General features: G+C 29.8%; 2 protein-coding genes across 5 annotated transcripts in view; one reads left to right on the top strand and one right to left on the bottom strand.

The window, feature by feature from the left end:
- LOC107444191 (uncharacterized) overlaps positions 1-8,353 on the top strand; it is a 20,050-nt gene extending 11,697 nt beyond the window's left edge. For all 4 annotated transcript variants that reach the window (XM_016058276.3, XM_016058277.3, XM_043053919.2 and 1 more), the window contains exon 4: positions 7,130-8,353. In XM_016058276.3, coding sequence (XP_015913762.2) covers positions 7,130-8,305 — 1,176 coding nt within the window. In that variant the 3' untranslated portion in view covers positions 8,306-8,353. The remainder of the gene's footprint in view (positions 1-7,129) is intronic.
- The window catches only part of LOC107446065 (alcohol dehydrogenase class-3 chain L), a 170,559-nt gene that overhangs the window by 70,054 nt on the left and 86,425 nt on the right, over positions 1-14,080 (bottom strand). The window lies entirely within an intron of this gene.

Raw genomic sequence — 14,080 nt, 5'->3', positions numbered from 1 at the left:
CCATACCGCACACCCACGGTCCCTACGCAGACTGATCCAAGTGGTCACCCACCCGCACACACAGACTGCAGCCGACTTCAGTGATCTGATGGGAACCGTGTCTTAACGATCAGTCCACTGCGGGACGTAAGTACCATACGATAAGTTTTGTAACGTATATGTGAAATCATGGTAAGTCTCAATTTCTGTGTTTCCTTTGTCTTAAAAATAAAAGAGCTGCAATAGAAGTCATAAAATTTAGCTCCTATAAAATCAAATTTCGTTCTATAAACTTAAATTTAAATATTAATTCCAATCATACATTAATAATAGTACTTAAATTTCGTTTCGTTAAAATTATTTTGCGTCCGAAGTAAATCATTAAATGCTTTTTTTTATTTCACTCCTAAGAAAATGATTATTCTGCAATTATATTGTTAAAATACATTTAGGGAGTCTTAAATTTCTTAATAAAAAATAGCCTTTCAAAAGTTTAAATAAAAAAAAAAATTTTTTTTTAAAGATATAAAATTATTGATAGTCCACTGCTAGCCCCCCCCCCTCTTGTGGTTTTACTTCTGTGTCTTAACAACCTATTATTAATAAAACTACCACCTAATATTTCAAACATGCTATATCGGAACAGTCTGTTATTTTTATCTCAGGCTAGTATTTTGGAACAGGCGATATTTTGTCACAGCTAGTATTTCGGAACAGGCAGTATTTTGTCACAGGCTAGTATTTTGGAACAGGCGATATTTTTTCACAGGCTAGTATTTTGGAACAGGCAGTATTTTGTCACAGCTAGTATTTTGGAACAGGCGATATTTTGTCACAGCCTAGTATTTTTGGAACAGATGGTATTTTGTCACAGGCTAGTATTTAGGAACAAGCTAGTATTTTGTCACAGACTTTCTTACTATAATTTTGCAGTTTAAGCTAATTTGCAGCAATGCCGGGCACGGTGACCTGTCTTCCATGACCTTTGGGTTTTCAGGCATACGGGGGGGAGGGCAGGTTGTTTACAATTGCATTTTCCATAATTCCTTATTTTCATGTTTCCTACAAGTTAAATAGAAAAAAAATTCACGAAATTTTCCTACAAAATATGAGTCTTATTGTCTAATTTCTTCTCTCCTAAGTCTTACACTCTCTCTTTCGCATTTTTTTTAACTTTTTTTTTAAGACAATAAATATTTTAACTTTTTATTCCCTTATAAGAAGTTGGTGTTAAAATTGTTAAAACTATATTTAGTATGCGAATTCAAGCTATATTTAAACCATTCTTCGTATGCAAGCTATAGTGTTTGATAATATAGTGTTTGATAATTATATCAAACCCTATATTTTTTCTCCCAATGTTTATCCTTTTTTACTTCGTCTACTTTAAAATGCTGAACTTATGACGAAGCATGAAGGGGTAGTACAATAGTACAGAGAAGATGAAGGGTAGTAGAATAATGTGTAAATATTTCTATTTTCTTTTTTATGAAAAAAAGGAGAAACAATTCTTAGCTTTCAGCCAAAGGAAGCATAAAGTTGTCGATTATGGACTCTAAGACTAATTACATTGCTATTATTTTTATATATATTAGGAAACTATCTGATGGATGTTCGGGTTAAGCAAAATATTTTATGAATGGGATTTAATAATGAAGTTTAGTAATAAAGTTTTAAGGGTCATTAAATTTATGTATTCTATACATTTAATGAAAAATTCAGAATATTTTTTTTGAAATAGTAAATTGCTCACTATAGAGTAACTACGGCCTACATTTACATAAAAATGCTCCATTTTTTTTCTTCTTTTTTCCGACTACTGTATTTATTGCATTAATTACAATCGTCTTTCGGGGGACATCTAACCAAGGAGTTTTACTTCGATAATCCAGACATCTCTTTACGCCATTGGCCCCCCGCCTCCCTAACTTTCACTGCGGGTTTCTTTTTCCGCTTTCGTTTTTGAGGTCGACCGTGACCTTCGAGGTTGCGAATTGACTCTCTCAATATCTTTAAATGAAGGCGTGTCCTTTACTTCCCTCGTAAATATTTGTTGTGGTAATTCAACCAATGTTCTACGTGAAGAGTGATTTGTTATTTCGCTGAATTTCGTCCACTCGCATACAAATAGATGTCTCTCTGGCATTGCCTATTATTTTGTTGCTTAAAAGATTGATTTATTTTGAATTTTTGAAGAAAATAAATAATATATTTTTAAATGATAATATTCTGCAGGAAAGGAAAAAATCTATTACTGTTAATTTGGCGAATTTTTGTCCCTTAATGGTTTGAATTTTACTTGACATAAAAATTATCATTAAGGGGTACATAGTATGTGATATTTTTAAATTAATGTGCTAATTGTTTTAAAAGGAAAATATTATTTAAATTATCCAAGAAAAGTTTGGAATTGTTATAAAAAGGCTTGTTTCTTTAAAAATTATGCTAAATTCGTATACTGGTGTTTATTTTGCAAATTTAATTTTTTTTAATAAATGTTTAAAAAAATATCGGATTATGCTCTAGTTGTATTTAATTTGTTAAATGTTTTAGCTCGTGCAAATTGGTAAAACTGAATCAATTACATTTTAGTAAACATATATTTTTTTTAGTTTGAAACTATAAAATGATGTTATTCGAATTATTTAAAAAAGTTGCATTGAACTAGGTTGCAATGTATGCAGTTAGACTACTTTCAGGTATTTAAGTAAATGAAATTATAAATCACTATCAGTAAAATTCACCAAATTCATTATGTCAGAAAATATAAATAATTTTACGAAAGTGGTGTTAGAATGAAGAGATTAGTTAACAAAGGGATCGTAATAATAATCACAAAACATTTTAAACTATCTTTTAAGTATAAAAAAAGTTGAAGATTTTTTTCTAAAACCTGTTATTTTGGAACAGGTATTATTTTGTATCGGAACAGCTGGAACCTGTTATTTGAAAATACCTGTTATCGCCCATCACTACTCCACTACCCAATTACATCTGCCAACTCTTCCGGATTTTCCGGAAGATTTTATTTTCATATTTAATGTGGTAGTAAATATATACTATTTTTTTCTTTTATAATTTCAATTTTTAAATGATTGTGATCACCACTATTCTTACAAAAATTAAGCACATATATAAATATGCGTTACTATCATGGTTGTCATTCCAATGCCATTAGTCTCAGTCGCCCTAGGGCATAACACAGATCAGAGGTCTAGTGCCCGCTTGCGCGGGCAGGTACCTTGCCAAAATTACACGATCCAGTCATGGTTGTCAACTTAAGTTTTCTCAAATACAACGTATTTGTCTGCTTAAAATTGAAGTTTTAATTCCATTTTAATACCACTGGGAAAAATTATAATGGAAAGGATTAAAAGTTGGCAGGTATGCAATTAAATGTTCGCTTTAAGAAGACAACAAAAATGCATTGATAAAAACATGTACCGACACATTTCTTTTTATTAAAATAATTTTTTTTTTACTAATTTACGAAGCTATGAAAATTTAATATTTCATCGTTTGTCAATTTGAACTTTATTTTCAAATGACAAACTACAGTGCGGAAAAACAATTATATGGAGTGATTTGACATATGAATGATCTCCTGCATAAAGAGATTTTAAAAATTGCCTCATCCCTCCCCTTAAAAAAATTTAAAAATGTATATATATATTTTCTGTGTAACATAATTACTGGTTTTTCTTTTAAAAGTCCTCCTTTCTTAAAAGGTTACTTGCCCCTCTTCTTCACCCCCATCACTCATTAATGTTAGAGGATAAGATAATACTGAATACTTTATTTTTACCGAAGTTTAAAAATTGATAACAGATTCTAGTGGAGAAAAATACGCTCTTTAATACTAAAGTACTAAAAAGTAATACCTGTGCTTTACAGCTTTAATTTCTTTTTATTTAAATGGAAGAACTAAAACTGTCGAAAAAAGCTTTTCAGTTGTCGTTGCCATCTTTCAAATAACTGTATATCAAGAGAGTTAATTTTGTAAATTTTTAAAAAAAAAATGGTAATGCAGTAGTAATTGTACTTTGCATAATACAAAGTTATTGTTTCGTCTCGGCCTATAAATTCAATATTTTACTTTTGATAAAAATAATGTTTAAAGGTATAATTTTCATTGATTAAAACTCAATTAAATTGTAAATTATCCCCAAGATAAATGATTAATTTAATAGTAATTTTTCGATAATTGTTTATCAATCAAACCTTTTATTTGATGACAACTAATGGTTAGCTTAATTGAAAAAATTGCTGTAATAATTATTTTACAATCTGGGACTAAGTTGCAAAATCCGATATTCAGGGTAGAACGAAAGTTATTCAGGGTGATATCTTTTTTTTGCGGACAGTACATACACTAAAAACGAGTACTTAATTATACTGCATATAGCACTAGAACTGGGAATTTAACTATCCCACATAAAACCTAATTTTAGATTATTAATGATAAAACGATGAAAAATTAGTCATTAGGAGCAGCTTCAAGGCCTTGTTCAATTGCTATTAATTCACTTTTGAAGACCGATGAGAAATCAGGGTTAAGGAAGCAGATCCCCTGGTTTCTCAATGTAGATGCCACTGCCTGCGTGGTCGTCCAGTTTAGGCAGATAGACTGTCTATCCCGTGGTTTCTCGATGTAGATGCCACTGCCTGCGTGGTCGTCCAGTTTACTGCCGTCCGTAAAAATTTTTATGGCATTGTCGGGGATCTTTTTTATGATTTCTAAAGCCAACTGCCAGAGATGAGCTGGAATGAAGACCTTCTTAGTGAACGGGGTTGTAAAATCGAAGTGGAAATAAACTCTTGGGAGTCCTTCTGGGGGACAAGATTTTAAGGAGTGGGCCTCAATTTCATTATAAGGCAGAAGCTTAGCCTGACTAAAGAAGCTGTTTTTCTTAAGTCTTTGATTGTTATTCCAGTTGTTTAAATATAGGGAGGTTCTATTATGCTGACCGTAGCTAGAAAGTTTGTTATAATATTTGGTAAGGTTGGCCTTTCTTCTAGTATGGAGAGGTTGCAAATTAGCCTCATAGAGAACTCTCGGACAGCTGCGTCATAGTCCAGTAATAATTCTAGCAACACTGAGTTGAACCTTTTCCAATTTACCCAAGTTGGTGACTGAGGCACAGTTATAAACAGGGAAACCATACTCTAAGATGGGCCTAATTAATGTCCTCCCCCCCCCTTCTGGTCCTAGATTTCCTTAGATGGACCTTGTCTCAGACATTTAGAGGATAAGCTACAACAACGATGACAAATCTTCCTTCCTCGAATTCTGAGAAAGGTTGCTATTTGGTGAATATTTATTTCGCTGCTTATCTTATTTGCATTTCTAAATCATGATTTTCATGGAGTCAAGTAATTTTTTAAATGCTGATATATTTTATTAGAAGTATCTCTAGTAATATTTAAGATCTTACAGCAACATCATTATGCATAATAATTCTTTTTATGTGAGGGCAAACTTCAGCTATTTTAAAACTTCTCTCTTGTTAAATTGCAAATTTAATATTCCAAAATATTTTGGCAGTTTTAGGAAAAAATAGTTCAAAATAGAAAATTCTAAAATAAAAATGTAAAATTCTCAATTATTTTATGATTTAATTAATATTATATTAGTATTATTTTTATTAACATTATTTTCATTAAATTAACAATAAATGAAATCCCCCTACAACTTTAAATAGCGAATTGTTAATTCTTTTTTTAATTCTGTAATTTCACGTTCGTAAATGTTTTTTTTATCTCACAAAAGAACTTGAATAATTTTTCATTCAAAAAACAATGTTATAAAAATAGAGTTATACAAAAATACACATTAAGTGAAATTTTATTAGAAATAGCTATTTGTTTTTAACTATAATACCCATCGTAATATTCATTCACTTGTCAATAGTATCCTATTTAATTACTATATTTCCAGAAGAAAAAAAAAACTTTTGTACTTAAATAAGAATTAAAATTCATCCATAATTTTTAAAACGTGAGAAAATAGTAAAGCACCAAAACTAAACTGGCTTCATCTTTGCAAAACATTTTTATATTATTTATTATATTTCTCTCTTTTGACAATTTGCTCTTTTTGGGATAAGCTGTTAAAACAACAGTTTTTATTAAATTAAAAATATATTGGACTGGCTGGAATTTCAAAAGGTATAATATTGGATAATAAAGCTAAGTAAGTGACAGAAGAAAAAAAATTAAATGATTCTGCTTGTCGCGCATATAAAGTTGTCTCATATTCAAGTGATCAAATTTCACTAATATAGTTTGTCTATAGAAAGAACTCCCCTCGTCACGAAGTCTAAGGCCGTCTGCTGCTATGGAAACAAGAAATAGTGCATTTCAAAGAGGGGAGCATCTTTCTTGCTTAATTCTCTTTCTCCTACCAGCCCGACTCAATAACTGTCTTAAATAATGACCCAATTTACCCTTGAAATAGTTGAACCTCGTAACCATAGTCACCTCCCCCACTCCAGACGAATGGCTATGGAGAGTTTTTTTACAAAGACAGACTATACATTGTCCACTGGACATGCGCAATATCAAGCTCCATCTACATCTGGAAAATCCTCATAAATTTGAGGGTGAATGGGTAAAGGCATTGATGATTGATTATATTTAAAACCAAACACCCCCTACAATGCCCCTATATTACCTGAGCACCAATTTCTTATCTTCAATACATAATAATTTTAAACATTCCTAATGCTTATTAGGTGTCAAAGCCTTTGTAAGTATTCGCGATAGCAACGCTCGATTACGCCATCTGGGGAGAAAACCGGTTCCATGCTTTTTACCCTTCCCTCTCCTCCTCTTTTCAATTATGTAAGAATGTGTGTACTACCATTTTCTTTCTTTTTCTCATTATTTTTCGTATTTAATCACTAAAAGTATTTTTTTTAAATTTCTATTTCTCTTTCTTTTAAAATCACGAAATTTTTTATAGCCATCAAATTTTGAGAAACTAATTTTTGACATGCTCAAATTGCGACAAAATTATTTATTTCCTCGAAATAAGTTTTTCAATTTTTAACTTAAATATTTTTCACAAAGAGTCAAATCACCACTCCAACGAAGAAAATCTATAATTTAGACAGTTGTTATTTTTATACTATTTTTTGTTACTTTTTAGGTGCCTTTTTATTATATGTCAAGAAAAGAGAGACTCCTGCAGCACTTGAAAGACACCAAGAGTAGTAACAATGCCTGGGAGTTTTGTGAATTGCTTAGATGTATAAATAGACCTAATTCGGATACTGATGCGGATAAAATATATTTAAATAATGTTTTAATTTCGCATTATCTTACAAACAGAAATCATACTGAAAAATTTGATTCGGATACTGATACGAATAAAATATATTTAAATAATGTTTTAATTTTGCATCGTCTTAAAAACCTATTTCCTACTGAAAAATTTGATTTGGATACTGTTACGAATAAAAAATCTTTAATTAGTGATTTAATTATGAATCGTCTTAAGGACATAATTCATACTGAAAAACCTGAATATAACATAAATAAATTTATCTTGATGTCCCTAATGAATAGAACTCATGTTTTAAAAGAAGTAAGTGAGTTTATATCTCGATTTCTTTCGGGTATTGATAACTTTGACTGTGGGAAACAGAATTCAGAAGAATATTTAATGCATTTCATACAAGAATTCGAACGTCTTATTAATTTGTATGGTTATAGTGTTGATTATTTTCATAGTATTAATACGTATGACAGAAACAACATAAATGCTTTAAAAAAAATTTCTACTACTTTAATGGAGATTACAAGGAGATGTACAGCAGACCTTCTAAGAGCTTTACGCCATGAATACCAATTGCATTTCGTCGACGAAGAGAAGAAAAAAATTGGATTTTTGATGGTAGAGGCTATTGCACCTATTGAAAAAATTGTGTGTAGAACCGATTGTATTCAAACGTACGGCAAGATAAAAAGTTTTTTTTTGTTACGAAGATCCTCTCTTCAGTATTTCAGAGATTTTTTTGATTCATTTCCTGTTGATGAAACTCCATTAAAACGTTTTGATATGAACAGAATAGATTTGTGCATCGAGGAATTAGATAGGAATATTGATGATATGTGTAAAATTGCTGAATATTGTGCTTATCTGGAGGATGAGGAAGATGAGGATGGGGAGGGTTATTTCAGTGATTACGAGGAACACGATGACCTCAAAAAGGATGGCGCATCTACAATGCCTGAATCACATGTGTGGTGGGCTAAGTGTTCTCAAACCCTAAATCGTTTAAGGATTAATCAATTTCTTAATCAACTTTGTTATTTCTCTTGAGCTGTAATATGACATTCTAATAAAAAGAAATTTCTGTATGTAACAGTACTCTGGATATTGAACTTTGTTGTTGTTGTTGTTATGAGTATAGGGCTGCCATTGGTGACTAAATCGACTGTTTTAAAGCAATATCAACTAGGGCGACTATTTTAGTAGAAATATGAGTAAAAACAACTAATTTACAGTGAGTTGCGTAAAATCGGCGACTTTTTTTTAGCCAATTAGCGACTAAAATGAAGAATAGCTTCTTGAGTTTCCCCCTTTAACCACTTCTTTTCGCAGCCCTTTCGTTTTATCCAAACTTTATTCTTCCTCAGTCAAAAGCAAGACAGACATGTTTTACCAATCAGACTAATGGAATTGAATTGCTCCTCCTGCTTCAGGAAGCTAATGTAATATGTCTGAGGATTACGTTTTTTTCCCCTCTTTTTAATTTAAATGAAGAGGCAAAATTAAAACAAATTGTCTTTAAATGCATGTGTAGTTAATTTTTTTAGAGCGTTTTAGAATAGAAAAAAAGGTACATGGTGATATATATATTATATATGGGTGATTCTCACGAAATATGACAATTCACTGTCCCTTGTTCCAATATCTAATAATATAACACTAAAGAACTTTTTTTTAAAAAAAAATATTAATAAAAAGCATTGCTGTTAGCATTTTAAAATGACTTTGCACTAGCATTGACTGTTTTATATAGTTAAAAAATTTAATTGAACTTCAAAATTTCATGTTTCTGTTATGTCCCAACAATATCTCCAGTAATAACTAGCTTCAAAACTTTCCATAAATTTTTCAATATCTAATTTTTTTATCTCAACCGGTGTATGCATTTCTAGAATATACGCTGAGGGTATTATTTACAAAAACTTCGTTTAAAGTAATTTGTTTGTCTCATAAAAATCTGTCATTTTCCTGGCTACTTTTATTTAGTGGTTTATAGCCAAAATAGATAGAGCCAGCAATCAATATCTTATGTTATAGATTGATTAGATACCCTCCTATCTGAGCATGTCTAGTTGCATGAATAAAGAACCAATTTTCTGGTTTAAAATCTATTTCAAAAAAATTTTCAAGGTGGGTAGGTTTTTGTGTTGTCATTTTCCTGGCTTCTTGAAATTATTAATAACATAAACTACATGGATTTTTCTGAGTTATTTTAAGAAATCCTGTTGTTTTCTGCAGAATATAAACGTCTTAGGCCAAAATATTAATGTAAAGTTATATGCTATAAAGTGACGAATTGGTCATTATCCCGGCTTATGAATGCCAGAACATTGAAGTGTTTCCAGAAATTTTTTTAACTGCTAATACTGTAAGAATAAGAAATTTTTTTAACTGCTAATACTGTAGAGGGAAAGCAAATATTAACCTAACACCAAGTTTATGTATGATTGTAATATGCTTGGATGTAATCAAAGTTATTTATTTATTTAATGATTGATTATTATACACAATTTTATTCTGTACATATCAGCAACAAAATTTTTTTTTGATTATTTCTACAGTGGATAAAAATAAGTAATTTATGGTCCATCTAACATAAAGGCTTAAGTTGAGTTACTTACTATTAACTTAAAATAACTGTTTTTCTTACTATTAACTTAAAATATGTCATTTTCCTAGCATTCAAGATTTAGTGAATTTCTGTTTTATTTTTCTCTCGAGCAAATGTCAATAAACTACACTGCTATCTGTAAGATATTAATAAGTGTAACTAAAGAAGTGTACAAAAAAAATGTTAGATTATTTTGAAGACTTTAAATTTGAAGAAATTTTTTGGTCCAATTGTCATATTTCAAAAGAATCACCCATATATTCGTTTTGAAGAATTGTGATCATAATTTTTTTGATAAGCATTAAATTCGGAAATGCGTCAGTTATGAAAACTAAAAAATTGATAGATGAATTAAATTGCCATATTTCTTTTTTTTTTTCTTTTCAAATGTCTAATTTAGACAGCTGCAAATTAGAGCTGAGAAGGGAAATTCGAGTTTCCAATTAATCTGTTCTGTAGCAGATAAAAATAAATCTCCCCAAGTAGCACCTAATATTAGAAAATATCAGAAAACCGATAAAATCTAATGTTATCTTGCACAACTTCTAATATTAGAAAGATACAAGAGGTCGCTGTTTGCTCTGCATAATATAATATTAGATTCTATGCAAACTAATATTATCTAGCGTTCGTTGTAATATTATTTTGCATTAGTTTTAATGCTATATAATATTAGATTTTGTATTTTCTGATATTATCTTTGCTTTGCTTTTTTTGGAGTAAGCAAGAGGAAGATATGGATGGTAGTAGAATTCGACGATATAATTTTGATTATTTTTCTGTATTGCTGTGAAACAGTAAAACATAGAACCTTAGTTTTACAATGTCGTTCCATGCATTATTTACTTAGCAATGCAAAAATAGTAAATAAAATTATATTAGCGAATTCTGCTACCATCCACTTTACTCCAAAGTATATCTTATGTTCAGCTGATATTTGTTTGATTATTAAATTTATTTAAGAAATACTATATTACAACTTTTATTGCTATTTTTTTCGTCATACAATAAGTTTTCTGATGAAACATTATTAATTTTCAAGACAGATTTAAGAAATACTATATTGCAACTTTTATTGCTATTTTTTTCGTCATACAATAAGTTTTCTGATGAAACATTGTTAATTTGTTTCTTTTTTTTTTAGAAATGAGCCTATTTTATCAAAATCTGAATTAAGTTAGTTTTGTAAAACATGCTTTATGAAAGTCGTAACTTATGCTATTTGTAATTTCCTATTTATTATTCATTATTTATATTCTGAAATAATATAATAAAAAACCACACTACATAAATAAAGTTAAATTTACATTCGATTTGAGTTGAAATTTACCTTCATAACTTCCAAAAATATTAAAATAAAATATTTTGAACTTTTAAATTATCTTTTGTAATAATCGAGACAATAAAGAAAATTTAAAAATATTCAAATTACTTACTTGCATAAATTTTTCACTGAAATTAAATGGAAAAATACTGGAAATGGAAAAGGCATCCGTCGAAATATTTTCTGGGAGTGCAACCGGGAATGCCTTTAAGAATTTTAATTATAAATTTTGCCAATTATTTCTTGTAATGAAAAAATAACTTCTGCTGTGCCAATGTGAGATTGGCATATCAGAAATTTTTACGATTTGACAATTAGTTTAAGGTACTATGTATTAACCAACAATTTTAGCCAAAAAATTTAGGTAACATTCAAATTTCGAAACCAAATAAAGTAGTAAATTTTGTATTATATCAAAATTAAATTTGCACTAATATTTAATTGCACACAAGAATAGACGAAAAAACATAACATCTTTTTTTTAATATATGCTGCCTTTACTATTAATGATAAAAGTTTTACTACTATCAGTTACTTTTTGAGAATGTTGGAATCACGAAATTTCTGTTCAAAAGCAATCAATTCGATTGTTTGTACTTTTCTGATAAGAGATTAGGCATTAATAACATAATAAAACAAAAATAACATTATATATAAATGTCTTAAATGGGATTTAAAAAAAAAAAAAAAGATGCAATCGCACAACATGTTTTCACAAAGTACATACAAATCTCACAGATGAAAGTTTAAGCTTTATTCTTTTCTACATTGATCGGGAATTTTTATTAAAATGTAAATGTTATTCAGCTAAAAATGAAATTTTTAGGATTAATTATATTATTTTAAACATGATAAAAATAAAAAAGCAAGCTTTTTGTCTCAAATTTCAAATGAATAATCATGTGGAAATTTCTGAAATTAAAATAATGAAAACAATGTTGATAATAAAAATACTTAAAATTTCGAGAGACATAAATCAGCGTTAAAAGAAAATTGTTTCCGGTATCACGCTGACTGATTAAAATAACAAAATTTTAAATATATTCAACTGTTTTCATGACACTTAAGCACTTATAAGATTTGCTAACTTTACATTTTATAAAATTTTATCAATAAAATGTTGAAGATTTATTACAAAGGCGTAGCCTCAACTCAAAAATTTTGTACTTTAATAATTAGTAACCACAACATTCTTATTATGTGAAAATACTATATTGCATATTTTGCCGCGAGGGCTCAGTGGTTAGAGCGTTCTCCTTCTAATGAGGTGAACCGGGTTCGAATTCCAGCGATGGCTTGCACCGATCACAGTGGTGACGAGAAATATCCTCAGTGGTAGACGGATGAAGGGTTAGAGTCTCTTTGCCGTCAGGCTAACCGTGGGAGGTTCTCGTGGTCTTCCTCTCCATATAGCGCAAATGCAGATCAGTTCCATCAAAAAGTACTCCACAAAGGCAAATTTCTCCCAATACTTGATCCAGGAATTCCCTTGTCTTTTGGATTGGGTTCAAAATTACAGGGCTACAGAGTTGAACATTAATAGTCGTAAACCCAAAAATTTGATCGGCTGCTCAACGAGGGTTATAAAATAAAATATTGCGTATGTTAAATGATTTAGGGCTTACATTTGTTCAAAGAGCATTTTAAAGTACTCGGTTGCAAAGGGTTAAAAATAAATAAATCATAAAATAAAATAAATTTAAGAATAAATTATTTTAAGTATGTTTAAGCAATGTAAACTTAGAGTTTTATGAAAAAATTTAAATAACATAAAAATGTTTTAAATTTTGGAAATTTATTGGGGGGGGGGGGCACGTGCCTAGCTAACTCTTTCCAACATTATACATAGTTTTTGGTCCCTTCTATCTCTTAGCTTCTGACTGTGTTAATTGCGTGTAACTTGATCCTTGATAGTGGGAGAGGGAAGGGAAGTAAGAAAGAGTCTGTTTTAGAAAACAAGAATAAAATATTTTATTCGAACTTTTTTAAAAGTATAATTCTTGAAATTCAAACAATATTCATAGATAACTAATAATAAAAACAATTTGCTTAAAATCTGATGTAGATGAATTTACATGATTTTTTCTCAACAGAACTGAAAACGTTGGTTTACGTTAGTCAGGCACATCAAGGTAAACCAGTTACCCATGATGCATTGTGACGAGATGGAACTTGAGAAAAAAAGGATGATGTACAGTCCGCAAAAAAAAAAAAGATATCACCCTGAATAACTTTTGTTCTAATGATCGGATTTTCACGATTTAAGTGTCAATCTTAATGGTTCCTGGGGGTGACCTCAAATATGCTAATTAATTAGTGCTAACTATAATTAAGTTACGAAATCAGACACAAAAACGTACTTTCTCTGAATAAACATGCATTTTTTTTTTACATATTTGGAATCCTGACCCTTAAAATAGGGGGCAAAATTTCGAAAAAAAAAAATCTCGACAAAAATCTCGACAAAATTTCGAAAAAAATGGGTTGTAAATTAGGTCGCAATAAGGATTTATATATCTGGCGATGGTTTAAAAATATGCCAAATTACCTCGCCATAGAAGGGGAAATAATTTATAACAACCATAAAGAAACTGAATGAATGACAAGATGGGAAAAGATAGTGCTTCTCGTTGCTAAGCAACCAACAGAATTTTTCGCGTTGCTTTCTGGGCTTTTTTTTTTAAAATCTCCTTTAAAAAGGAAATTTAAATAAATTAATAAATTATTTTTGATTCTCCAAGATTATAGAATCTTTGACTTTTTTTCTGACATTATTTATTTTTTTAAAGCTGTTTTAATGTAATTTGTATGACAGTTTTGAATTAAAACCAAATTTTCAAAAGTTATCATAAATTTATGAAGGTAGGGTTAAATGCTTTTGCCCCTCACT

Source organism: Parasteatoda tepidariorum, chromosome 6 (genome assembly GCF_043381705.1).
Source record: "Parasteatoda tepidariorum isolate YZ-2023 chromosome 6, CAS_Ptep_4.0, whole genome shotgun sequence".
In the NCBI taxonomy this organism is placed as follows: domain Eukaryota; kingdom Metazoa; phylum Arthropoda; class Arachnida; order Araneae; family Theridiidae; genus Parasteatoda; species Parasteatoda tepidariorum.
This window is presented reverse-complemented; position numbering and strand designations above follow the sequence as displayed.